The sequence below is a fragment of the Betta splendens genome, chromosome 10 (genome assembly GCF_900634795.4).
Source record: "Betta splendens chromosome 10, fBetSpl5.4, whole genome shotgun sequence".
Lineage (NCBI taxonomy): Eukaryota > Metazoa > Chordata > Actinopteri > Anabantiformes > Osphronemidae > Betta > Betta splendens.
In genome coordinates, this window is record NC_040890.2 from 13,258,180 (window position 1) to 13,285,774 (window position 27,595).

The window sequence follows — 27,595 nt, forward strand, 5'->3', positions numbered from 1 at the left end:
TCCTTGTTTGTGTGCCGTAGCTTTGCCCGTTCTCTGACGTGAGCGACGGCGCCTGTGTTTGCTGTTTGTATTTTGGCCATCTGTGATCAAACAATAACTTCACGATAAAAAAAGCATTTCGCCACTCGCCAACCGTGAGACGTGTGACCTGCAGCAACTGAGCTGGAGTTACTGGAGGACATTATTACTGGATAATACTGCGCTGTAACTGGTAGCACAAGATATAAACATGTGACATGAGGGTTTGCTTCCATTCTGCAGACGGGCTACAAAAGACGGACAGAACCCGAGTGAAGCGGGAGGAGACAGATGGATGACAGGAGCCGCTTCCCATTCGGCCGCGCTTCACATTAGCATTCAGCCTGTGCCGTGTGCCCGCCCACTAAAATGAATCACAGCTTATTACGGAAATTAAAGTGTCATGAGAAAAACTGATGAAATAATTCCTTAATGAATTGCTGAAATTGAGGAGTGGAGGAGCGACACAGTAGGAGATGAGAGAACAGTGCGACCAAGTGCAAGGACACAGAGCTGCCATGTTTACAAGGACGACAGGAAGACACTGGCAAGCTCCAAATATGTGTCTGACTCTAATACTAAATATCTAAATGTGAAGCTCAACCTTCAACGGTGCATCGAGCAGACAGTCGTTGGTTCTAGTGTCCATTAAAGCTAAACCCTGGCTGCTCTAGATGTCCCCTCCTTCTACCTGGAGGCGTCAGCACACTAAGATTTCCCACTCCTCCCCTCATCAAAGTGTGACGACTCGGACCCATGGAACGGGACAGATGGCCCGGCGTCGGGGCCAAGGAGGCAGAGGACGATCACTCGGCATCCAGCGGGGCCGCGTCTCCAGCTCCAGCCTCCAGGGACTCGAGGGGGGGTTCGATCGGGACTGGAATGAGAAAACGTGAGGAGGAAGCGGGAGAGGAGGTGGAAGTCCTCGGGTGACATCCAGCATCTGCTGCAGAGCTGACGGGAGGCAGCGCCCCCCCCCCCCCCATAAACAGGCCACCCACGTGCAGCCCACCTGCCACATGCACGCAGCAGCCTCGTTTGTCTTTGATAACGCTGGCCCAGCATCTCTGCAGGAAACCGAGATTGAGCTTCCGCTCATAACTTCTTTACGGGTTTCATTACTTTCCGGCCTATTCTCACTTTGACCTGCATATATTCGGGGTCTCAAATGATTCCGCCGCTGCGTCGCTGCCTCGTTCGCCGCCGCAATCTAACCGTAATCTGCATTTCTAGGAATAAAAGACGAGCGTGGGTTTGAGCTCCCGACTCTTCCATCCCTGTGACGCCTGCTGAGCTCAGCGGTCTGACCGCTCGACACTCGCAAACACGCAATCTGCCGCCGCCCGGGTCCCGGCTGTGCCCAGCGTGTGTGCGCCCGCGTGTGTGCGTCGGCGGGTGTGCGTCAGTGGCGTCTTTGCTGGGTCTCTAGCAGCAAGGGGGGGGGGGGATGGGTAGGGTTAGGTGGTGTTGATTAGACTGAGGCACACGCATCAGCTCCAACAGGTTCTGTTCGTCACGTGGGTCTAAATAAAGGACGTGGAGGAGAGAGTGAAATGGTTTAGTTTTGAAGGTTAAGAAAAAAAGAGAAAGGACACAGAAAGTTTTGCCTCTCTCTCTCTCTCTCTCTCTCTCTCCCATGGTTTTTTCCCATCTCCTGTACTTGAATCCCCATGCAGCTGACGCAGGCAAACGCAAACCTGCAGGGACGGACGCTCACGTACGACTCATGAGACGTCGACCGGCACCAGAGGCATCGCCTTCTACTCGACTTCCCCACTTAATGTAGGCAGCACTAGTCTACAGTACATTCCACCATGTACTGAGGTGTTTTAACTAACGCAATCTACCAGACTTCAACACAAACTCCTCTGTCAGCCTCGCGTTAATTATTGGAGCTCGTCCACGAAACATCAAAGAATTAAAAGTGGAGAAGTCTTTGTGGAGATCCAGAAACCACAGAAGGAAGCATGGCCCACATTCTTCGCACTGCAAGCTTTTTTAACCTATTTCAGCTCGGATTCCTAATTTCTCCTACTTCTCAATATTTTATATCTCTTCTGTATCTCAGGACAATTACGAAGCCGCAGACAAAAGCACCACACGCTGTAACGTCTGACTAATCTCCCTAATTACCACGAGAACGCTGGCGCTGAGATGCAGCCACGGTAAAATGCAACACTTCTAATATTACAAGCCAAGCAAAACCCAGCGCTCGGTCATATTATCCCCAATACCGGAGTCTGTCTCCGTGATCCGTTTAATTCCTACTTGGTCAATTAATTCACCCAGTGCTTGCTCCTAATTTTCCATTGTTACAGATGCTGTGGTGAATCTTCCTCCTCTCGCTCCACATTATGTTCCTATGCCACAGATCTATGCACAGCCTGCCATACAGAGAATAAATAGATTTTAATTAACACACAGAGGCAAATATTACACTCGGCATGAAAACGAGAAAAGAGACCAACAGCTTCACTTACGACCACAAAAAAACGCCGGAAGGTGAAAGTAATTACACACATTTACATCTCTGTGCTTTAAACGAGTCCCCGCGCTCCCTCCACACAGCACAGACATAAACGACACACTCCAGAGGCTTTTATAAATCTACAGTAAATTCTCCAGTGATTATGGTGAAGGTCGTCCTTTTCTTGGTTCGTGACGTCCTGGACAGTGGTATTTAACGCGTCACCTGCCGTGTCGAACAGGTTGAGGGCTCCTGAACGGCACCTGAAGGTGCTTCTATTGCTCGGGTGAGGCGAGTAAAAGCAAAGGGAACACGAACAATAAAAGTCACAGTGACGCATCTCATCGCAGCGGTGACGCTGACGTCATCACAGGGATCTTCATGAGGCGTGTGTCGCGAGGCAGACGACGTGGAGTCCTCCACTATGTACACGGGACGACAGCCCTCCATCGGTTCTGGTTGGAATGAATTAGAGGTGAGCTGTTGAAAGCGGCGTGATGTTCAGGGCGAACACTTCACCTCATGGATCCGACGAATGCAAAGGCCGACATAAAACAAATCAGTGTCCTCCTTCGCAGCTCCGGTGATTTCAGACCTTTTGTGCCTGGTCTCCCACAGGGCGCATGTTCAGCCTGCAAGAGCCACGTTTCTCCTTATCTACATACAAAACAATTTGTCTTTTTTAATTTATCAGGGGAAAAAAAACAATAATGTGTTTTTTCTCATCATAGGGTTTTGTGTAATCGAGGTGAATAAATGATTCAGCTTCCGCCGAGACGCATCTTCTGCGTCCCCCCTTCGTCGTTCCTTCTATGTGAAGTCCTTGGAAACGGCCTCTATGAAGTTCGGTGCCGACATGAGGATGGTGAACGTGCAAATGATGGAAAACAGCGAGAAGGCCACCAGACACAGCCGGTCCACCACCGCCGCCGCGAACTTCCACTCGCCGCAGATGGCTTCGGCCTCGTCCTGGTCCCGGAAGCGCCGGGCGATGTACGACACCTCCTCCAGGATGCGCTGGATCTCCGGCGGCGGGATTCCGAGCCCGATTCCCGGCCCCGCCCCCAAGCCCAGGCCTCCCGCGCCGCCGGGGGGCTCGGCGTCGTCGCTGAGGGAGCCGTGCCCGTGTCCCCCCAGCGCCACCCCGGAGTCGCTGGACGTGGGGCAGCGGGGGCTCTCGCTGGGGTGGTAGTTGCTGAAGTAGAGGCTCATGGAGCCGTTGGTACAGGGCGGGCAGGGCGCCTGCGGGTGGGGGGCGCTGAGGCTGGGAACGGTGCCCAACTCTATGGAGCTGGAGCTGGAGTGGTGCTGGGAGGCGTGGCGGTACTTGTAACCAGAGCGCTTGCGCTCGTCTCCGGGTTGCTTCATGCGGAGGAACCAGGCGCACCAGTTCAACAGAACCACCCGAATCTGAAAAGGGACAGTTCTTTATTAAACATAATCAGTCAGACGTCCAGGTAGTTGGAATCATTTGTACTAAATGTGATATTTGTCTGATTACATTAGTTTCACTCACCCACTTGGGCATCTTGCCTCCCTGAGGGTCATGATGGTGGAACTGCAGGACGATAACCGTCACCACCACAGACATTCCCACGATCATCATGGTGCTGGCGAAGTACTGGGCTGCAAAGACAGAAACGCGGCAAACAAACAGAAGCATGTTTTCAGTTTCATACTCGGATACAGGCTTTGTTGTGAGCACTAAAATGCACAGGTTAAGCTTAAATTATTCCAAAAAAAATAGGTTGATTTCACACTCGAACATAAAAGAGGAGCAGGTCTGATCCATCGGCGCTGAGCTGCAGCGCCGAGGGGGAAAGACACGCGCGGTCTCGAACGGGGGAAATAAAATCTGCGGGAAAAAAGTGATAAAACAGAGGCGCGATCCGAAGCATGAGGGGAAAGGAGAGAACCAGATTAGTGCTGGTTCACGTCTCATCCGTGAGGGGACGGTCGGGGAGCAATGGGGGAACGATGTGCCTCTGCCCAGCGCGAAAACACACTCGGGCCTGAACGTCTGAGGGCAGGTCCTCCTCTCTGTTAATCCCTCAGAACAAAGTCAAGCTAACACCAAACACTACAGCAGCTCAGAAGTCGCAGCAGGTTCACAGATTGTGGCTATTTGTTGAGAATGACATCAGAAATATGTGGTCAGTCACTGGATTAGATAAATAATTCAGGCCAGAATGTTTTTAATGTAAATTAGAATGAAACTCAATTAGAGGCTTTTTTGATACGATCCAACTAAATGAATTCAAACAAAACAATGATGTTTAACTCATTCAGTGATGATGATGAGGATGAAGGACGTGCGGCCTGACTCCGGCAGCTGTGTTCATCGCTCCCATCGCCCTGCGCTGCACGGGGACGTGAGCCGCTCTAACGAGGCTCCTGAGCGCGTCCCCGCCGGCCTCGTGTCCAGCTCCGAGCAAACGAAGAAGGAGCCAATGAATCGCGCTATTGATGACACGCTCGTCAGGCTCAGCGTGGGCGTTTGGCAGCCGTGGTTGGCACGAGCACACGCAGCTCACATCAGTGCACTGCCACCATGAACTGCAGTTAGACTTTACATTACCTCTCATGCACATGCAGCACGAACATGCACACAGTCTTGTTGTAGTCTGGTTATTTATCAGAAAAACCTTCCTGAGAACCTTCTCCCAGTCTTTTCCTACTGCCGTTCATATTTCTTTCTTTCTTTCTTGCCTCCCTAGCGGAGAACCAGACGTCTCACAGTCTAGTGATGGTCGTGACAGTTTCAGTTCAGTCAGAGGATTTATTTATTATCATTTAGTTGCCTGTATATAGTGTAGATAAAGCTCAGCCTACATAGAAAACACTACCTCGTGCTTATATTACTAGTATTTAAGTTCAGTCTGGGTTGCGAAACACTGAATTAATAGTACAGCATCTTTTGGTTGACAGTTTATTTCTTGCTCCTATTCATAAATGAACAGTGACCTCCTTCCTCTCATTCATGCACACGCATATATTTTAGACGTGCTCACTCATACGCATGCTGTAAAATAAAAACCCACCGATGAGAGGGACGGAGTCGGACGTGGCCGGCATGATCTCAGCCACCAGGAGCATGAAGACGGTCAGTGAAAGCAGCACGGTGATGCCTTGAGACAGGGCGAGAGACACATGCAGGAGGAGAGAGAGGACACGACATGGTGAATGCATTCAGATGCCATCATGGTCATCAGGGTGTAAAATTATTCCAGTTCTTACTTATGTACGTTATTACTTTTTGTGACTACAAACATTTGTCAGGCAGCGGCTCCTCTGGGACCTTTACAGCAGGTTACTACCTGCACCCTCGCTGCCTGTGAGTTTACAATTCCTACTTGGAAACTATTCCAAGGTTATTTCATGTACAGGATGTTCATATCTTGGTATATGATTCATACATGGTTATGTACAAACTGTGTGTTTCATTATCTGATTAACTTCCAGTTGCAGAAAACTGTAAATGTATGTAATTCATTCACGCTTTGATACTGACACACTGTATATACTCATCTTTTATATATTATGATAAAAACACATGTGAAATGTTCTTTTTACATTTAATAAGATCAGACACATCTGCAGTAAATTCGGATCCGCAGCCTTTTTCATCTCACCCAAAGAAATCTTTTCCCCGGAGTCTGCAGGCAGCAGGAAGACCAGCAGGGCCAGGCCGGAGATCAGCACGCAGGGAATGAGCAGGTTGAGGCCGTAATAAAGAGTCCTGCGGCGCATGGTGACCGTGAACGTCACATCGGGGTACGGCTCCTTACAGCACTCGTAGTACAGCTCGTTGCGCTTGGCCGGCACGCCTGGGAGAAGCAGACGCGTGGTAGCAGAGAACCGTGACACCAACAGGCCATTTGTTGGGACCGAAGAACAAGTCCAGATGCATCTTTTGCCGGATAGAAGGAAATATCTCAGGCTGTCTTTGTGTTTTAGCTGAACCGTCTAACCTCCAACTGCAGGTGCTGTCATTGTTTTTATTGCACAGCATCTGGTGCTGTCTGACACCCAGTCCCAGACAACCACCACCAAGGGCCAGAGACACTGGGATCTGCTGGTCCGCTCCCACCCAGAACCACCAGCTTGGGACACTTTCCAGACATTATTCCCCCCGAAAACGTTTTTATGACACTCATTCATCTCAGTATTTTTGGAGACACTGTGATAATAATGGTCCCAGTGCAGCAGGTACTTTGTGAAGGTCACGAATTTTGAAGTTTGACATTCACTTACTCCGAATAACTGAATCACACTGGTTTTTCGAAGTCCTCCCGCGAATACAGACTCTTACCTACAAGGTCCCACTCGCCGTTGGAGATGTACGTGGACGTGTCCACGTCCAGCATCTGGAGGTCCAGCAGCCACCCGTTGTGGGTCCACGAGCCGAACTTCAGGTCGCACTTCTGAACGTCGAAGGGGAACCAGCGCACGTCAATGTAGCAGGTGCTCTTCAGGATGCCGGGGGGGATGTACTGGCAGTAACCCGAGGCGTTGACCAGGACGTTGGTGTGGAACGTGGCGTCAAACCTCTCATCCGCGCTGGGAAAAGAGAAGCACACAGTAACGTCCATGGGCGTTTAATAAGGCATCTGTGAGGTGAAGCGCCACTTTGCTCCATCGTGCCGATCGCTTTATTGCTTTTTAAGTTGTTTTTGTCATCTTGCTTGGAAAAACACAAGCTGGCAATTACTTTCTAATGGCTTTTGTTTCTATTTGTACCATCACTGAGAAATTAAGTCTTATAATCTCACCTATGAATGAGTGTGGACAATAAAAAGGGAAATCACAAGAGGTTAATCCAATTGCAATCGGGACCTGCACATTTGGTTAATACGACTGAAGGAAGGAGAAAAGCCCTGGTCCATCACTCCAGCTCTGAACAAAGCAGAATCTGGGTTTTCTGAGACTGTACTGTAGCTTCGAGGGCTCACAATAAAGCAAACGCCTACACATGCCGTCCACTTTAGCCCTGACACTACAACTGAACTCTAATTATTTCCTAAATCATGAAATAACCCTCGCTTGTGTCAGTGAGTGTGTGAACTTCCAAAATAAAGTGCCCGAGGTGGAGTTTGAACTTTTAGAGACTTTAGTGTCCTTGGCCAAGAATCCGTTTTTCTATAAACCGATTCGTCACTGTTGCAAACAGCTGGAGGAGCAACTCTCCAGTCTCTACTTTAAAAGATGAAGACATCTTCGTTTTCCAAAAGGTTGAGCTAAATGTTCTAAATGATCTGTTTCTTTGTTTCCGCTTTGATCAGGAAGTGAGACACTGAGGAAGTCTCTTAGTTGTTTTTACCTGGAGGCTATTTTCTAGTTTTTATCTGACTACTAATCTCCCTGATGCAAATCATGAAACACTATCAGGAATATATTCCAATGGTCCTGTTTGAACTTTTGACCATTGCAAAGGTCTCATGAAATTACAAAATGAGAAGGAGACAAATCAGAAGAAGACTTGAATTTCAAACGCTCTCATTACATTTGTTGACATATAAATTTGAATATTATCATACTGTCAGTAAACCTTTGTCACGTTAGCAGCACAGCAGACGGAGGGAAACACATAAAACGTCTGGGGCTTTTATTTATTAGGTGAATTTGCTGCTAACATACAAGTAAACACACGCTATCAGCTGCGTTTATCGCTGAAAGGAGAGCTGTCAGTCGCCTTCACTTTAACGTCCACACAGCTTTAAGATCAAATTCTACGCTGACATGCACCACGGAGGCGCACACAATACACACAAATCAACGCATTCACCTGCGAGAGCGATAGTGTCAGCGTATCTACAACGTCCTGGAGCCTCATTCAGCCCTGACAAAGGAACGTGAGCCGCATCGCAACACAATTTCCAGATGGATCCGTTCCATTTGTCCTTGCCTCCGCTCGGACTGAGTGATTTTAGCTGTTTTTGTGATGTAATTTATTTCTCCTCTGTGTGTGTTGCTATCAGCTGTGGCTCCAGGTGCTGGGGGAGGAAGCGAGGGTTGTCCGAGGTGGAACCACGCCATGAATTATTCAAGCTCCGGCCACACTTTATCTGTGTATGTGTGCGTTTTACTGCAATCAACAGGAAGTCATTCGCTTTTACTTCTAAATTTCTCCGTCTCATGATGATGAATTATGAAGGGAATACAGTTGCTTTTCTAAGCACACGTTTCATTTTTTAAACATACAACAGGACAAGTGATAGCCCTGGGAGAACGGGAAGGGGCGGTGTGTGTGTGCACATCCACACACAGTCGCACACTGGGGAAAGGGGACTGTGAACAGTGAGGGGAAGGTGGGAACAGGGGCTGACGGACAGCTACAATGGTGGCAGTGACAGGCTCCTGCACCATGGGACATGAGTCACCAAGCTTTCCCCTCGCTCGCTCAACACCTGCTGCTGCCTTTACGCGAGCTCACAGGGACTCACAAATGACAAAAGCGGGACGCACACGGAGAGCGATGCTGGACGGGGAGCCGTTAACGGAGTCAGACGAAGAAAAATATGTACTAAAAATCCAATCCGCCTATAAAATGGGATCTTTAATTTGGTTAATGGCATTAGTCAACCTCAGGTTAACTCGCTGGAAAAGATGCTGCAGGCAAGAAGTGCAGCATATTTACTCCCAATACGCACCAGTCGCACACAAACAGCCTCTTTCTAATCATGCTGTCATCTTAATGACATGTATCACAACGCAAATCGTCTTTCGATGGCAATCTTCTAAATTGAAAAATACCCGTTCTAGAGCGTGTAGAATACAGATGAGAATACCAAACATTTTTTTGTGGTTGATTCATTCTAGTTGACCCATCTGTGCGTTAATTGAAATGAGCTCCAGTCAGTGGTTTACTTAAGTTGGACGTCCTTCATGTGCCTCATTGATCTCCAGCCGACTGAGACCATTAACTTTTCCCTCTATTGACAGATGTGGTCGACGTCCATCGCAGTTGCTTCATAAGTAGCAACTCAAAACTCACAATGAAAGCAAAGTGAGTGAGTTTTACAAGCCTTTATTCTTTAGTAGTAATTAGTCTTGACTGTTTAAATTGGACAATGTCAGCTGTCAGTCAAAGCTTAAAATACTGCAAATGTGACAAATGCCTTTCCCCAGTCTGACAGCAAGGACACAGCCTGGCCAGTAGAAATACATGAAGCTCAGTTACAGAGTCATCCATGCATGAAGTGTTGTCATGAGACAGTGTGAGTCTGCACAATAATACAACAGTATGTGAGACAATTTCATACTGTGATGACATATAATTTAAGGAATTAAGGTGGTATCTGATATTAAAACTCCTGAACAGCATTAGCTTCGTATCAAAACAAGTTAGGCCAAACGACGGTTGGTCGACTGCCTGGATAACAACCATGAATGCATCTGCTGAACAGCTGTCCTCCTGTGTGCCACGCCATAAACAGTGCGTGTGAGCGTGTGTGTGTGTGTGTGTGTGTGTGTGTGTGTGTGTGTGTGTGTGTGTGTGTGTGTGTGTGTGTGCGCGTGCGTGTGTGCGTGTGCGTGTGTGCAGTAACCATCCATATTATTACTAGAACTGTTAGCTCGCGTGGCTCCTCGGGGCCGTGTAAACCTTCTGTTTTGGTTGTGAAGCAAACCTTCCTTATTCAGGTGTCCATTACTCAATGAGTGTGTGTATTGAGTTTGCTGAGACCTAAGGACCATGATCTGAATGTGAATGTTTCTACATCTCTGTCACTTGAAAGTGGTTAAATGTTGGAAGCAGGAGGTGCCTTTGTTCTAGCCATACTAGTGATGTGGTAGTAGCAGTGATAAAGGTTAAGTTTTGCAGAGTTGATCTCTGCATGTCGATGACTCTGATTCAGACCAGACTTCACATATATAGATAACTTGCCATTATCTCATCCAATGGCAGATTGGAACAGAATGTTGGACAAAAGATGAACCATGATGAATCATAGGATGAATCCTATCTTCTGTTGATGCCATCAAGTTCAAATGGATACCTTCATTTATAACCCACCACTTTCAGAGTTATAGCTAAATGCACTTCTGGCACCATCGAGTGCTTTTCGCCAACATGTTAGACTAATACTATTAACATGGTCAACTTTGCTCTTGCGGAACATGTTTTTAAGAGATTATCACTTTACTCAGAGTTATTTTTAGCCAAAACGTGATCCAATGCACTCAGAGTCTAAACCTACAGACACATAAGATGCAGAAATAGCCAAGGATAACACAGCACAGGAGAAGCTGCCGATGCATAAACAAGTAGAGTGTGAGAAGAGTCGGAGAGCAATATGCTGACATCTTGACAGACACAGACAGGTGGATGGAATGATTTATAAAGAGGAGCCAGTGAAGGCTGGAAACAATAAACTATGGAGAGAAATAGTTGATTGAATAGAGTGAATAATGGTGAGGCGGTGAGTTATGAAAGCGACGGAAGGAGACATAAATAGAACGAGATGAGGAGAGAGTGGGTAAGGAAGGGAGCAGAGAGCGAGGGGAGGAAGCAAAGGCTAAAAGGCGGAGGCGGGGGAAGAGGAGATTAGAATGGGTAATCCCAGCAGATCTAAAAGCTGAGCTTTTAAAATTTGGGTTAATACCCCCCCCCCAACCTTTTGTTTTGTCCTCGTTCCCTGCAATGTGTGTGCTGGTGTGTACTGGGAAAAGTAAAGGTATACAGCAAAACACTGGGCTCCTCTTTGTGCCTATTATATAGCATGAAAGAACAGAAGCCTCTTCTGTCCGACACAGGATTTACAACACTGCTGCTACATCTCACACTGAATCATGCAAACGAGACACAAACCGAATTAGATGTCTTCAACACACAAACCGTCTTTTTACCTGTGTGGACAAAAATATAACTGAAATTTTTCATGACTGATTGTTTATCCCATTGGTTTTGGTTTGTGGGGATTACATTTAATTTAATACCATCAGAGGGATTGGAACTGATATTTTGGGCGCTTTTCTAATAAAAATGAATCGTAAGGAAACACGTTGCGTCTGACAGGTGTGTTTATCTCCTGCAGAGCGGTGACGCTGTCAGATTATATACGTTCTATTCTCATTCATACATCACGTGAGGCTGTAGTGAGCGGCAGCAGGTGGTTCTGACCTGTTATAAAGGAGGATGTCAGGGGTCCAGATCTGGTCTGAAGGAAACCGCAGGTTCTGGACGCCAGGGTAGTTTTCAGGATTCCAGCTCAGGTAGATGTCTGTCCAGTACTGAAACAGAGAGACATTCAACTAGAGACGCTGGGAGGTCTAACCTTTAATAAATTCACTGACTTCAATGGTCCTCAGTGTTATAGTTTATAAAGATTAACTTCAATAGATAATCTAAGAAACAAGCGCTATATGTACGGGTGTGGTGAATAAATTCAACATCATCAAAAGGCTTTTAATGCAGAGGCAAAGTCACTGTGCCTTTATTAGAGTAGCGTGTAATAAAATCATAAATACGGAACATTAAGCTGATGATAACGTGCCCATGTTCAAGTCAAACTCACCAGCTGCAGCCAAGCGTTAGTGATCAGCACTTGGTTCTTCTCATCCTGAGAACAGACGCGAAAAGAAGGGAAAAGGAGAGAAGTTTGTCTTTTGCCGGAGAAAAAGGAGCAGGGACATGTTTAATTCAGTGGAAAAACTGGTTCGTCACGGGCAAATGTCTGGTTTTATGTTAAGAACGGACCTTTAGACTCAAAGAACTAGTGGGTTTAAATAAATGCAGTGAAATAAACTGGGCTCCAAAACAGAAAAGGAGAATTAAAAATAGTCTGATTGAAAACTGTCTTTACTGACTATTAAACTCCAATGAGCGAACAAAATGATGTTGCTATATTCTAGCTGCGAGCTGTAATTAGCATTTTTGCAAGCGTCAGGTTTTCTGCTCCCAGTTCTGAGTGAAAAAGTCGGGACAGGAGTGTTTGGATCCTAGTTTTACGGAGAGAAGTGAGATCAAAGAAGTTTCCCTTTATTAGCAAAATGCATCTAATTATCCATTTATCTGACTCTTTCTCCACAGCTTTTTTGGCTTTTTTTTCCTGTGTTGAACACGACAAACGCGCCTTTAACATCTTTGTTCTGAAGCCAATAACGCAGTCAACGCGCGCCGCTGACCCGATGAGCTGCGAATCCTGGGAACCAACGGTGCTTCCTGGACGTTGCAGGAAGGAGCGGCGGCGACTTGCTGAGCGACGGGCTGAGAGGTGTTTGATGCAAATAGAACGAGAGCTGAGCTGAAACTGAAATCAGTCCCTGCAGTGGTGGTGAGTGAGCGTCCACGACCCAGAAACAGACAACACAAGTTGAGTGGTGGGTTCAGCGTAAAGCGTCTCTGAACCACGCTGTCCTCACTGTCCTGTTCCACTTAAACAACCACAGAATCACAGTTAGAAGCTCGGCTGAGCACAACATGTATAATAAGTCCAGAAATCTGTCCTCCAGACAGATTAGAAGTGAAACCTACCAGGACCAAGGACAAACAGATGCAGTGGGAAGAGCATAGTCGCCTACTGTACGTGTGCGTGTGTGTGTGTGTGTGTGTGTGTGTGTGTGTGTGTGTGTGTGTGTGTGTGTGTGTGTGTGTGTGTGTGTGTGTGTGTGTGTTTTTGCGTGTTTGTGTGTGTGTGCGTGCGTTTATGTGTGGGCGTGCGTGCGTGTGTGTGTGTGTGTGCGTTTATGTGTGCGCGTGCGTGCGTGTGTGCGTGTGTGTGTGTGTGTGCGTTTATGTGTGCGCGTGCGTGCATGCGTGTGTCGCTCTCTCACCACGTCTATGATCTGCAGCAGCGTGAGGCCCAGCTCCACCAGGATGGCGGCCGAGTCGTTCACCACCGGCCTCTCCAGGCGGTTGTAGTTAGCCAGCAGCTCCTTGTACAGTTTCCTCTGGTGTTCACCCTGCAGGGACCCTGGAGGAACAGCAGAGGACGTTTTATTCATTCATGCTTATATTGTTATTGAAACAAATGCCCATTTAGGCACTAAAGGCAATTTGTGTCACTGGTTGATTCAATTCAAACGGTGCAGGGTTTGTTAAATCACGGATGCAAAGCTGAATTTAATGAGTTTGACAGAAACTTTTTAACGTCAGTATTTTGGCTTGGACCCATCGCCTTCCTCCAAACTGTACTTAAAACACATCCGCTGCCAGATTTTTAATCCAGAAAGTAGTTTTAATGGTCGTCTTGACCTTTTACCCTTCCCTTGTTGGCACCAGACAGAATGAAGGCAGTGACTTACCCAAGTAAAGCCAGGTTTGAACTGTTGCTAACGGGTCTACTGACACACACACACACACGCACGCACGCACGCACGCACACACACACACACACACACACACACACACACACACACACACACACACACACACACACACACACACACACACACACACACACAGGCTGTCATTGTACGCTTTATGTCTGTGGTGATTAGGATGATGTGTTTGTTGGCCCAGCTCTCATCACCATTATTGATCCTCTCTAACGCACCTTCCAGACACATTTAGCTCTTTCCATCTGTCCCAAAATAAAGGATGACAAAGACGCACAATTGCTTTTTCACGCATACGTAATCAGAGCAACGACCTTGGCGTCTCTGGTCTTGCTGCAGAGCATTTTACTCACAAATTATGTCTAGAAAACACAGTTAAATTAATAGTAGAAGCACACAAAGTCATTTTAAGTGAACAGTTGTAAAATATTTATTGTAGATCATAGTTTTGATAAGTTTTTACAGCAATGAAGAGGTTAACTTTATGGCACTGGAAGGAACAAAATACTGCTTAAAGTAATTGCCTGTAGGTGCTCAGGTGGATTGAGGTCAGGAGAGTGCGAGTGCACGCACTGACCTCTCATGGAAGTCTCTCGGACGTTTTCCTGTTCACTGAGTCTTGGAGCTGGACCAGACCAGTCTGCAGGATTCTGGGGCTCGACTGAGTGTGGCCTCCAGTTTGTTTTGACCTCCGTGTGAAGCCGGCTGAAGAGGTTGGCTACAGATTCAGTTTTCTACTGTACAAGGTACAAGCAAGTCCAGTGAACCTTCTGTAGACTTTTATGACTTCAACTATGAAATCACCGTGGGCACAGATCTGGGCAGGCATTTGAAAGCATTTCTAAAGCGTCCTCCCAGGAGTAAAGTGGCCTCAATAGCTGTGAAGTTAAAAAAGTCAGGAACCAACAGGACACTTAGAATAAGTGGCCAAAAGGATCATTGGTCGAGGAAGTGAACACGGACGGATTTCAGCAGAACCTGCTCAAAAGACAACAACAGAAGCAGGTCTTCAAGGTGGAGTGATCAGGTAGAAACCTTCCACTCAAAGACCAATGACAGCCTGCATGCAAAGAAGGACACCTGCTGTCAGCTGAGCCTCCATGTGTCATGATCTGTGTTTTCGTTTCTAGTTGTTTTCCAGTAGTCACGTCATGTCCTGTTTTATTTTGTTAACTTCCCGTGCCAGTCAGCTGTTCACTTACCGGTTCTCAGTATCCACACCTGTCAGTAATTATGTAATCATTCTGTGTATTTAGCCACCACCGTTTCCCATAGTCCTTTGCCAGATTGTCGTATTCGAGTCCCATGAGTGTTCGTGTTTCTCCAGCGCATTCTAGTTCCCTGAGTGTTCGTGTTTGATGAGTTGAGTTCCCTGAGTGTTCGTGTTTCCCGTGTCCTGTTCCTGCCCGTATCATGTGTCCTGCCCGACCTTGGATTACCTACTTACCGTGAGTTTTTGCCTGTTCCCTGTCTGTACTTTCGCCGAGCCTTTTCTGTGTATGACCTGGACCGTCTGACCGTGCCTTTGAGAATAAACCCTTTTGTGGATTATAATATCGCCTCCGTGCTGTGCATGTGGGTCCGCCGCCCGCCCGAGTTCCTGACAGAACAATCTGGCCAAACTTGGACCCAGCCAGCACTTAGCCTCCGGTCAGGTCAGTGACTGTTTTTCCTTGTTTTTTTTTACGGCGAATATAACTCTCCCGCGGAAGTATGGAGTTTACCTGTGCCGAGCTACCCAGCGACCTACATAAATATTTCGAGATCCTTGCGGAGGATTACCGACGGGCGAGTAACTCGGAGGATCAGCGCAGCGCCGTAGAGGTGGCAATAGTGACGCTGGAGGACGATGACACCGCGTTAGATCACCCCAGCGTTCATCGCCTCTACGAGCGACTATGCGCGAAGTTTGATGAATTAAGCGACACGCTCTGTACCACGCCAGCGCCAGTCGCACCGCCTATGGTTTCGGTTTCCTCCTCCCCGCCCCGTCGGATCGTCGTGCCTACACCAACCTGCCCAGCTCCATGGTTATTTCCCTGGGAGGATTTCCTGCTCTCACGCGGCCCTCTGTCTCCAGTTCCGCCGCGCGCTGCTCAGCCTCCAAGTCAGCCGCGCGCTGCTCAGTTTCCAAGTCAGCCGCGCGCTGCTCAGTTTCCAAGTCAGCCGCGCGCTGCTCAGTTTCCAAGTCAGCCGCGCGCTGCTCAGTTTCCAAGTCAGCCGCGCGCTGCTCGGTTTCCAAGTCAGCCGCGCGCTGCCCAGGCCCCAGTTCAGCCGCGCGCTGCCCAGGCCCCAGTTCAGCCGCGCGCTGCCCAGGCCCCAGTTCAGCCGCGCGCTGCCCAGGCCCCAGTTCAGCCGCGCGTTGCCCAGGCCCCAGTTAAACCGTGTGTTACTCATGCCCCGGTGCAGCCCTGTCGTCTCCAGGCCCCAGCCCAGTCAAACCTAGTCCAGACCCCAGATCAGCCGTGTGTTGCCCAGACCCCAGATCAGCCGTGTGTTGCCCAGACCCCAGATCAGCCGTGTGTTGCCCAGACCCCTGATCAGCCGTGTGTTGCCCAGACCCCAGATCAGCCGTGTGTTGCCCAGACCCCAGATCAGTCGTGTGTTGCCCTGACCCCAGTTCCGTCCTTGTCCCCGTCAGAGGGCGCTGTCCGTCTGACGACTGTTAACCCCACCCAATCAGGCCCGACGTCTCCCCCGTCGAGCTCGGCAGCTGTAAGCTGTCATGCCAGCTCCGGAGGGGACCCCGCTCCAGTCCCTGTCGGCCATGTTGCGGCCGTTCCAGTCCCTGTCGGCCATGTTGCGGCCGTTCTAGTTCCTGTCGGCTCCTCAGAGGAGGACGCCGTTCCTGTTCCCGTCGGCCATATTGAGGCCGTTCTAGTTCCAGTTCCTGTCGGCTCCTCAGAGGAGGACGCCGTTCTAGTTCCTGTCGGCCATGTTGCGGTCGTTCCAGTTCCTGTCGGCCATGTTGCGGTCGTTCCAGTTCCTGTCGGCCATGTTGAGGTCGTTCCAGTTCCTGTCGGCCATGTTGAGGTCGTTCCAGTTCCTGTCGGCCATGTTGAGGTCGTTCCAGTTCTTGTCGACCAAGTTGAGGTCGTTCCAGTTCCTGTTCCTGTCGGCCATGTTGAGGTCGTTCCAGTTCCTGTCCCTGTCGACCAAGTTGAGGTCGTTCCAGTTCCTGTTCCTGTCGGCCATGTTGAGGTCGTTCCAGTTCCTGTCCCTGTCGACCAAGTTGAGGTCGTTCCAGTTCCTGTCCCTGTCGGCCAAGTTGAGGTCGTTCCAGTTCCTGTCCCTGTCGGCCAAGTTGAGGTCGTTCCAGTTCCTGTCCCTGTCGACCAAGTTGAGGTCGTTCCAGTTCCTGTCCCTGTCGACCAAGTTGAGGTCGTTCCAGCTCCTGTCCCTGTCGACCAAGTTGAGGGCGTTCCCGTAGGCCAAGTAGAGGGCGTTCCCGTAGGCCAAGTAGAGGGCGTTCCCGTAGGCCAAGTAGAGGGCGTTCCCGTAGGCCAAGTAGAGGGCGTTCCCGTAGGCCAAGTGGAGGTCACCCCTGTCTCTGACCCCGTTCCTGTCGGCCCTGTAGCGGTCGTTCCATTCCCCGTTCCCGTCGGCCCTGTAGCGGTCGTTCCAGTCCCCGTCACCCTTGGAGCCGCAGCGCCCGCCGGCCTCCAGGAGGAGGCAGCACCTGCAGTTCCTGCGCACCTCCAGGAGGAGGTCGCGCTAGCCGCAGTTCCTGCGCACCCCCAGGAGGAGGTCGCGCTAGCCGCAGTTCCTGCGCACCTCCAGGAGGAGGTCGCGCTAGCCGCAGTTCCTGCGCACCTCCAGGAGGAGGTCGCGCTAGTCGCAGTTCCTGCGCACCTCCAGGAGGAGGTCGCGCTAGTCGCAGTTCCTGCGCACCTCCAGGAGGAGGTCGCGCTAGCCGCAGTTCCTGCGCACCTCCAGGAGGAGGTCGCGCTAGCCGCAGTTCCTGCGCACCTCCAGGAGGAGGTCGCGCTAGCCGCAGTTCCTGCGCACCTCCAGGAGGAGGTCGCGCCAGCCGCAGTTCCTGCGCACCTCCAGGAGGAGGTCGCGCCAGCCGCAGTTCCTGCGCACCTCCAGGAGGAGGTCGCGCCAGCCGCAGTTCCTGCGCACCTCCAGGAGGAGGTCGCGCCAGTCGCAGTTCCTGCGCACCTCCAGGAGGAGGCCGCGCCAGTCGCAGTTCCTGCGCACCTCCAGGAGGAGGCCGCGCCAGTCGCAGTTCCTGCGCAACCTGCACAGGAGGAAGGTCGCGCCAGTCTGCAGTTCCTGCGCACCTCCAGGAGTGGAGGTCCGCGGCCAGTCGCAGTTTCACTGCGCACCTCCAGGAGGAGGTCGCGCCAGTCGCAGTTCTCCTGCGCACCGTCGCAGTAGGAAGGTCTGCGCCAGCCGCAGTTCCGGCGGCAACCTCCAGGAGGAGTGTCCGCGCCCAGCCGCAGTTCCTGCGCACCTCCAGTAGGATGTCGCGCCAGCCTCAGTCCCGCGGACCCCCAGAGGGGTGGGCGCGCCCAGCCGCAGTCCCGGCGGACCCCCCAGGAGGGGGTCTCAGCGCCAAGCCGCAGTCGCCGGCGTACCACCCAGGAGGGGGTCGCGCCCGCCCGCAGTCCCGGCGGACCCCCAGGAGGGGGTCGGCGCCCAGCCCGCAGGCCCGGCCGGACCCCCAGGAGGGGGTCGCGCCCAACGCCGCCAGTCCCGGCGTGACACCCCCATGAGGGTGTGTCGCTTCCCGTCGCAGCTCCGGCGGACCTCCAGGAGGGGGTCGCTCCCGCCGTAGTTCCTGCCGACCTCCAGGAGGGGGTCGCTCCCGTCGTAGTCCCGGCGGACCTCCAGGAGGGGGTCGCGCCCGTCCCGGCTCCGGCCGCACCTGCATCGGTTCCTGGCGGCCCGGCTCCGGCCGCACCTGCATCGGTTCCTGGCGGCCCGGCTCCGGCCGCACCTGCATCGGTTCCTGGCGGCCCGGCTCCGGCCGCACCTGCATCGGTTCCTGGCGGCCCGGCTCCGGCCGCACCTGCATCGGTTCCTGTTTCTCGTCGCGGTGGTCCAAGGAGGACGCCGCTGGTTCCCGTCTCTCGTCGCGGTGGTCCAAGGAGGACGCCGCTGGTTCCCGTCTCTCGTCGCGGTGGTCCAAGGAGGACGCCGCTGGTTCCCGCCTCTCGTCGCGGTGGTCCAAGGAGGACGCCGCTGGTCCCTGCCTCGTCCTTGTCTCGGCCGCCGGACTGGTGGCCTTGCCCTCGGCGCCTCCTGCTGCCCGGATGGCGCTGCCTCCTGCGGCGACGCCCGCCTCGACTCCTCAGCCCTTCGGATCAGCGTCCGCCTGGAGGACGTTGCCATTCGGGGTGGTCCCCGGGGACATCGGTCCAGCCCAAGGGCACTAAGAGTGCCACCCTGGCTCAGCGGCTGCTGAGCAGGATCTCGCCACGCCGTCACCCTCCGTGAAGGAATCCCTGATCTTCGTGTCTTCCCTGTTCGTGGACTTTGTTATGTGGACTCTTGTTTTGGCCCTCCTCCGGTCCTCCCTCCACCCACCCTGCTCGTTTGCCTTGAGGGGTTGGGATTCGGTCCCTCCTCCTGGGACCACCCTCCGCCCGCCCTGGTTTGGGGGGGGGGGCTTCCGTGGGCGCCGTGGAAGGCGCCATAGGGGGGGGGGGTACTGTCATGATCTGTGTTTTCGTTTCTAGTTGTTTTCCAGTAGTCACGTCATGTCCTGTTTTATTTTGTTAACTTCCCGTGCCAGTCAGCTGTTCACTTACCGGTTCTCAGTATCCACACCTGTCAGTAATTATGTAATCATTCTGTGTATTTAGCCACCACCGTTTCCCATAGTCCTTTGCCAGATTGTCGTATTCGAGTCCCATGAGTGTTCGTGTTTCTCCAGCGCATTCTAGTTCCCTGAGTGTTCGTGTTTGATGAGTTGAGTTCCCTGAGTGTTCGTGTTTCCCGTGTCCTGTTCCTGCCCGTATCATGTGTCCTGCCCGACCTTGGATTACCTACTTACCGTGAGTTTTTGCCTGTTCCCTGTCTGTACTTTCGCCGAGCCTTTTCTGTGTATGACCTGGACCGTCTGACCGTGCCTTTGAGAATAAACCCTTTTGTGGATTATAATATCGCCTCCGTGCTGTGCATGTGGGTCCGCCGCCCGCCCGAGTTCCTGACACCATGACCCTACAAAACTACAATATACTGTTACAAATAAAACAATAATCACTTTTAGTTGTGGTGGAATCCAACAAATATCAGACTTGAGTTTTAGCGAGAGTAAATGGCCCCATCTCTGGGAATCTTCTCTTTTTAAAGGCTGGTCCAACAACTGTTTCCTTTCCATCCCTGCTCCAAACTCACATATTTACACCAGAGGCTAATCTGAATGTGTGTTTACTTCAGATGAAATTATCCAAGAGTCCAATGTGACCTGCTCATTTCTCCTATCCAATCCAAAAACAGGACACAGACTACATTATGAAATGATAATAAATATAAAATATATCCACATATACGGACAGGCCGTAGGTTATTAACAAATACACTTCCTCAAATATCAATCCAGTGGAAAAAGATAAAGAGAGCGAGGGGAAAAAGATCAAAGATCAAAGACAGAAATGTAACGTAGCTGAGAAATGGGAGAAAGGATTAAAGCGAAGGAGGAGAGCAGGCAGTGGAGAAGAGAGCAGCGTGCCATTGGCCCAGCATGGTGCTGATTGGCCCATTAAGACTGTAATAAGCCCTGTTATGGCAGGACTGAGCCGCCATAAGGACTACGAGAAGCTGCTCAGCACAGCAGATTCTTCTAAACTGCTCCTCACGAGCTGCGCCGGCTCCGGTTGAGTCATTGGACCTCAGCCTGTCAGTCCAGGCTTCACCTCTCCAGGTGGAAGTCGGATCCACAGTAAACACACATCACTGGTTCCATCTTCCCGTGTGAGCATGTTTGAGTCGATACACAATGGGCTCGGATTCAGCAAAGATACAGTGTCAGTAAATAAATAGTTCATTTGCGTGCACACAACAGTATTTGCATTCACTGTTCACACTCATTGAAATGCAGCCGCCTTCCTGCCGGGGTCTCTCCTGTGTCTATCCGTTTTATTGCTGTGAAATGTGAGCAGAGGCCCAACGAACACAACTAAACTAATAAAGCCAGCGTAGACCTGCTCAGTCTCTCACAGGAAGAAGAAATTAAAAAATGAATAAAGCGAAGCACCGTGCCAACCGCAACTCACAAACAAACCATGCGCGTCACGGTGAGGGGGAGGAGCCCGGTGGATGGTGCTGCTGTTGTGTTTAATCATCCCGCTAATGAAGCTGATGCGAGACGCTGGCAAGTAAACATACATTTTCAAACCCAGCGAGGGATCTCATCAAAATCACACCACGAGAGAGTGAGAGAGGAGTAAGACGGGGGCGAGTGTGTTCTGCACCCTTGTCCTTTCACTTACAGAGAGTGATGGAAATCCCTGGAAGCAAAGAGGAAGCACAGTCGACTGTCGGGAAGATCCAGCCCCCCCAAAAAATATAACTGTGCGTCAATCACAGACTCTGATACAGAAGAATTGAGCATCTTGGTTCGGTGGCAATGAGGATTCTGCTGAGAAAATAAATCCCCCCTTGATGTGTGAGCCCTATGGAATGATTACAGCGCCTTCACTACCTGGTTAGTTTGATTCAAACTAAATGTTTTTTTAACGTTACTGGTGCCTCATTAAAACTGTTCCAACATGAATCACCCAGTTCCGATATAAAGAGTCAATTTGATTTAAATAGGGAGGTCGGTTTGCGAAAAATCAACAGGAAAAGATAAAAATTGAAAGGCTTTGAGTTTTTTTTTTTAAGAAGCATCTAAACATTCAAAATGTATTCAAAAATGAACATATACCAAGGAATTAAACTGGAACTGTCTGATGGGTCACTGGGCCAGTGTTTGGATGCATTTTTGGCCCATCCAAGCAAAGATGTTTCTCTCTCTGCATCACATACACAAACAGGATGCTATTTCAGGCCCAGAGCTAAACAGACACCTCTTACACCAGGGTAAGAGGTGTCCTGATGAGCCCAGCTAAACCCATCCAGGCTGAGTTATGTGTACTAGATTATCTATCATCAAGACATGAGCTGCACCATTAATCCTGATCAACACTTCAAAGATAGTGACTAAACGGTTAAGGACACACTGTAAGAGTAAAAGTAAAAATATGTTTTCACTTTAGCTTATCTCTAAATTAACGAACACGCTGACAACAAGTAATTTATTCTTAGCCTTGTTTCACACAGTTCTAACACACAAACAAATCCAGCCGCTCATTTCAAGTAATCTTATTTCACACATTGTTAAACACGCTCGCTAAATCTCAATACTTGACGCAAAAAGCCAAGTCTATTATCCAGTCTGGAACATCGCAGGGCTCTGATCCCAGAATGCTGTGGGACAAAGAGACCAGAGTTATGAACCTGGAAGGGGAACGGGGCTGCACAAAGAAACCGCTGACAGACCGCAACTCCCCGAGGGCCTGGACAGTCAACACCACAACAAATGCTACACACCCGCAGACATTCTGATGCAAATACTCTTTCACTGGTTCTGCAAGCGCGTGGAGGAGAAAGACCCGCAATCTCTGCACAATGGAGAAGATGCCTCGGCAGCCATTGACTGCACCTATCAGGAACTGTAGCGTTTAATGTAAGGTGGAACGTGGGGGCACAGATTCAAAACGTGTTCATAGATATGAGGGGATGTGAATGTAAAGAATGCAGCATTATAGACGCTGCATTATAGACGCAAAGATTTTATCACACGTTGAAATAATGCAAATATTGTCTAAAATGTAAACAACAATCAAGATTTATTGTGTTTAAAGAAAGAATGTTGATGAATAATTCTGCATGAATTACAATACGTTAGTACCTGATTAAATTTCTCTGCAAGAACAAAACCATTTGCCTGAATTCGTCAAGTCCCTGCAGCCATTTTAAGTCAGAAAAATCCAAACGCTAATAAATCCGCATGGTCTGTTTTCCATAAACATCCCATTTGTCACATTCATGGTGTGAAACTGATACAACACTGGCCTGATTGCAATCATTTTTCCATCATCGTGCATCCCGACTACCAAAACTACTGCAATTGATATTCTACCTCAGCAAACACTGCACTTATACAAAATAGCAGCTGCGCTTGCAGTCATCAATGCGCTCAGATGGAGTCTGCTACGAGCGGATTTCCTCCTATTTGGTTTTGACCAAAAGAAAATAGAAACACCACTGAAGAAGTCACAGGTGTCATGTTCACTCCAACTTTAGTCAAAAGATAAATAGGATCCTGTTTACTTGTATCCATGCACAGAATGCTGAACGAGAAGTAAATGGACCTGAAGGGGATATTTGTGTAACCAGTACATTTCTCATATTTGTATTTAATGGACATTACTTTGTAAAGGTCTGTTGCCATAAATGACTCTTAGAAGGTGGGAAAAAAATAAAAGGGGATAACTTCCAATGGGAGGTCAACGGAGGGCAGCAGTCTATCCAGATGTTCAGCACTACCCCAGGTGGTGAGCCTATTACGTAATCAGCTTCAAAATGCAGACAATGAGACTGGAGAGAGACGGTGAGAGGACGAGAAAGGAACCAGACAACAGACGGCACTAAACGAGCTCCCAACTCTAATGCCCTTTATCACATAGTGCAGAGCTCGCCGCTGTCTCCCAGCTTTGATTTGCCCCAATTCATAATGTGGCAGATGCTATAGAAAAGTCCTGAAAAGGGCAACGCACCGCTGATGAGCAGTGATGTTTAAGGTGATGAATGACGAAGGAATAAAGAGGCCGACAGGCAGTAAAACAGAGGACGATTGATCAGATGCCACAAATTTAAGTATCAACAGGTGACGTTGATCACTGATCACACAGAGAGAAAGAAAGCAGGCCTGGGTCCTGCAGCCTCCCACCAACCCGTCCACAGACACACACACACTCCCACAACTCTCAAAAATCTCTGTGTCTTAGGTGTAAAGTGTCGCTGAATCAGTCCAAGTCGTGGACTGGTCTGTGCAGAGAGAACGAGACTAAACGCGAGCGAGGAAGACATCAAAAGAGATGAGGCGTTGAATTGAAAGCCAGGAGACATTATGGCAGCACGTGAGTGGGTCAGGTTGTCTAAATGAAGGTCAGAGGAAGAATTCCATCACAGGGGGGTCTTCAGCAGCAACAACGGGCGTCTGGACATTGTCACATTTCTAAAGGTGATATCAAAGTTTAACCTTCAAAGGAATAAATGATCCTGTTTTGGCTTTAATCTGTTTCCCTCTACAGGCGAAGGTCGCTTATCAATGGTGCAGTGAATGGGCCCATACTGAGCCTGAAAGCAGCTAAATGGTTCTTTAATCCCAGCGCTCAAAGCCTCCGGAGCCAGTTCTGCTCCCAACGGACAGACATGTCAACATCAGGACACATGGAGCAACACAGACGTCCACTGACGACCAACCGCCTGGACCGCATGGAGTGATGAGGCAGGTGGGACGATATGGACACACACACACACACACACGTGAAGCATGTCGCGGTACTGTCAACAACCCACATGCCTCAGAGGAGGATGCTGTTTGAGAGGATGGGGCTCAAGAGAAAATTAAAGTCATGCATTTACATCACATTACACACGCACAAGGCAAACATTAATGCAGCAACTGCACATCACACACAAAACATAAACGCAGGCAGACGCGCACAATGTTTAAAAATAACTTTGCCTAATGAAACACCATTTCAAGGGGACTGAACTGTGGAGATGTGCATTCAGCATCTAGTAATTCATGTTTGTTAGTGGAGACTCCAGAAAAACAAAAACAGGCTCTTCTGTTGTTATAGTTTATGATTGAATCAATCATTTAAGTAAAGTAAGCTAAAGTAAAACATGTCTAAGAAGGATTTTCATTTTGACTTCAATGATAACAAATTCCCTGTTCCTCAAAGGTTTTTTTGAAATCCAAACAGGCTCTGAAAAAAAGTGCATCTAAAGAAAAACAAACTAAACAGACACGGACAGCAAACGCCGGTGTCCCCGTCCTACCTTTGAAAAGCATGGCGGTCCAAATGTAAAATCCAAGCGAACCTGGTGCCCAGAACTTATGGCATCGCATCCTGGCAGCGCGCAGAGGACTCCTCCGGTCCAGCTGTGACTCGCAGCGTTGGCTGGACAGAAGATCCGCTCTGGCTCCGCAGCGACGCGAGCACGAGGCTGTAAAGAGTCCAAGCGGGGCGAGAGAGGGAGAGAGAGAGAGGGAGAGAGAGAGAGGGAGAGAGAGAGAGGGAGAGAGAGAGAAGGAGAGAGAGAGAAGGAGAGAAAGAGAAGGAGAGAGAGAGAAGGAGAGAGAGAGGGAGAGAGAGAGAAGGAGAGAGAGAGAGAGAGAGAGAGATAGAGAGAGACAGAGAGTTGAACAAGACAGAACTGAATGAGTGGAGTTGAAATTGGCGCGTTCACGCTGCTTCTGAAACACATTCCCTTACGCAGCGCAGCGCTGCGCGGGCACGCGCATCTGAGCTGATTAGAAACTTACCGCTGAACAACAGTGAAAGCAGCGTTCGCCCTCAGCTGTCGAGTTTTTTTTTAGCCCTTATTCAAATTCTAATACTCTATATGTGTAATATTAGCTTTTATGTTGGGTTCCGTTTGTGTTTGTCTTACACAGGTTAAAGCTTGACTCAGGCCTGTCTCATGGAGCACAGATGCCCCCCCCCCCCCCCCCCCCCCAACTGCATTTCTATCGCATTCGCCTCCGTTTTGTGGCAGCCTGGCTCATAATCAAATGACCTATTTATTCCAGTCCATAAATAATTTCAGTTGGAAATCGGCTGGTGCGGGCGACGAGGGGGGACACCGCACGTTTCTCCAGCGCCTGGCTCCGTTTCCTGCCTCATCTCCATGCGACAGGACGTGCAATCTGAGGAGCAACCAGCGTTAAACCAGCTCTCACTGTTTTTACACCCACGTCTGGGCCTCGTGGAGCCCAATCAGAGAAGATTCATGCTGTTGGAGGTGATGTGGTGCAGGTTTCCGTGCGTGTCTGTGCTGCAGGTGGGCAGTCAGCCGCACGGGGCTCAGTGAAACCTCTCATCACAACCCTCGTCCTCACGCTTGCTCGCTCTGGACAAATCCTAGTCACTGCAAAGGCAGTGACATTAAACGGATCCTCAGCTGTGAAAACTATGGGAAACTTTAGAGGTTTAATGAACAAGTCAAATGAGGAAATACAAAAGTATTTCCCAGAACAACATCAGCTTCATCAAAGATGACAAACATAATCATGGATGTGATGCTGCAGCTCATGGTTGGATGTGATGTTTGTCTCTGTGCGTGTGTCTTTTCTAACAAGGAAGCGGTGAGAGATAAACGCCGTCAAACTCATTTCAAAACTGAAGAAACACGCTTTGAACTACAAATGTCTGACAGCGCAAAGAGCTGCTGTCGTTGTCAGAACATGAATCACAGTGTTCACAGGTTGATCTGGTTCATTGTGAATATGCAGATGGTGTTGTGTGTTTCAGGTCCCTACATTTGCCGCATCTGATCACATGTAACTTCTGTTGCTGTGACTTTTCAACTACAGAAATGTAAAGAGAGATTTACTCAAATGTTCTACCTACAACAGGCAACACAGTGGAACAAGGCTTCCAGCAGCACGGGACGGGTTTGAGGCCCAAGGATCAATATTTATAGAAATGTCAAAGATCATAGAGAAAACATTATATGTGCAGATCTTTAGCGTTCAAAGTGCAAAGACCAGAAATAACTCAAACTGTTGTTTCATTCACATCCAGCTTGTCATCTTCTACCTGGAACAAATTAAAAATAACTTTTAAACCAGTAGTAAAAATACTGTGTCTCCTTAAAATAAACGTGTAACGTTGGCGCGTCCTAGTGGGGTGCACATGTGCATGTGTGTGTGTGTGTGTATGTGGGGGTGATAGAATGAGGTCACCACAGTTTTACTTCTTCTACAAAGTCTCTACCTTTGATGTGTGGAAGATGCCGTGACAGAGAGCTCGCAGGTCCCACAGCGACACAGGGCGTGTGCAAAGTGTTTGTCCTCGATTGTGCACACATTGGGACTTGGATTTGGAAAATGATGAATGATATTATCACGTCTTCATACACATACCTGTTTGATGAAATGCATCTTTCATGCAACAAAGAGCTCCTCTGCTGCCAGACGGCAATTTGTCTCACTCTCCCACTGTACTGCTGGTGACTTAGTCTATTATGGGATATCAAAGAAAGGTCAGCCTTCGCACACAGCTATGAGTTTGCTGTGGAAAAGGTCTGTGGTACAAACAAGGGCGACACACAGTCTGGACACAGTGAAAAAAGAAACAGACGGGAATGTTCAGTGAGTTAAAAATCTTCAAAGAACGGCTCATAAATTTACACAGATAAGAACATGTATACGCATATTTCAGATATATTTAAAGTATTTTTAATAATAAGCAGTATTCATTGGTATTCTATTCTGTGGTTAAATTCATTGCCTATTTCAAACCCATGTTTATTGTCAGTTCACCTTTTAGGTCATTTTAAATATTACATCACACAAAGACGTCCACAGAAGCCTCTTTAGAAGCTTCTTTAAAGGATGAGCTGCTAATGCAGCACCTTATAAAGCAGAGACCCAAATTAAAACTCCTGGGAGTTGCTTTGATGGAGCTTTGCTCGTCTCAAGAACACACTTCACACGCCTTTGCATCCATTCGCTAAAGATACACTGTGTGTCAAAATTTCCCTCCAAGTTTTGGATTCAGCTTTTGATTCAGCTTCTCAGTAATTAAAAAAACAACAACA

The 27,595-nt window shown here is 49.1% G+C and overlaps 1 protein-coding gene across 1 annotated transcript; it reads right to left on the reverse strand.

Moving 5' to 3' along the window:
• Nucleotides 1–2,408: 2,408 nt before the first annotated feature.
• LOC114864806 (neuronal acetylcholine receptor subunit alpha-7-like) lies at nucleotides 2,409–25,034 on the reverse strand. Its single transcript, XM_029165769.3, has 9 exons — nucleotides 24,830–25,034; nucleotides 13,259–13,398; nucleotides 12,001–12,045; nucleotides 11,607–11,716; nucleotides 6,798–7,045; nucleotides 6,118–6,312; nucleotides 5,527–5,613; nucleotides 4,002–4,111; nucleotides 2,409–3,895 (listed from the first exon to the last, which is right to left on the reverse strand). Exons 1-9 carry the CDS (start codon nucleotides 24,897–24,899, stop codon nucleotides 3,296–3,298), a joined length of 1,605 nt encoding a protein of 534 aa, XP_029021602.1. The 5' UTR covers nucleotides 24,900–25,034; the 3' UTR covers nucleotides 2,409–3,295.
• Nucleotides 25,035–27,595: the final 2,561 nt, after the last annotated feature.

Excerpts from the sequence above, each read along its gene's own strand:
- LOC114864806 (XM_029165769.3), bottom strand. The coding sequence starts at position 24,899 with ATGCGATGCCATAAGTTCTGGGCACCAGGTTCGCTTGGATTTTACATT. Across the intron at positions 12,046-13,258 it reads TGCTGCAGATCATAGACGTG|GATGAGAAGAACCAAGTGCT; the intron begins GTGAGAGAGCGA and ends GTCTGTTCTCAG. Across the intron at positions 6,313-6,797 it reads CGGCGAGTGGGACCTTGTAG|GCGTGCCGGCCAAGCGCAAC; the intron begins GTAAGAGTCTGT and ends TGCTTCTCCCAG.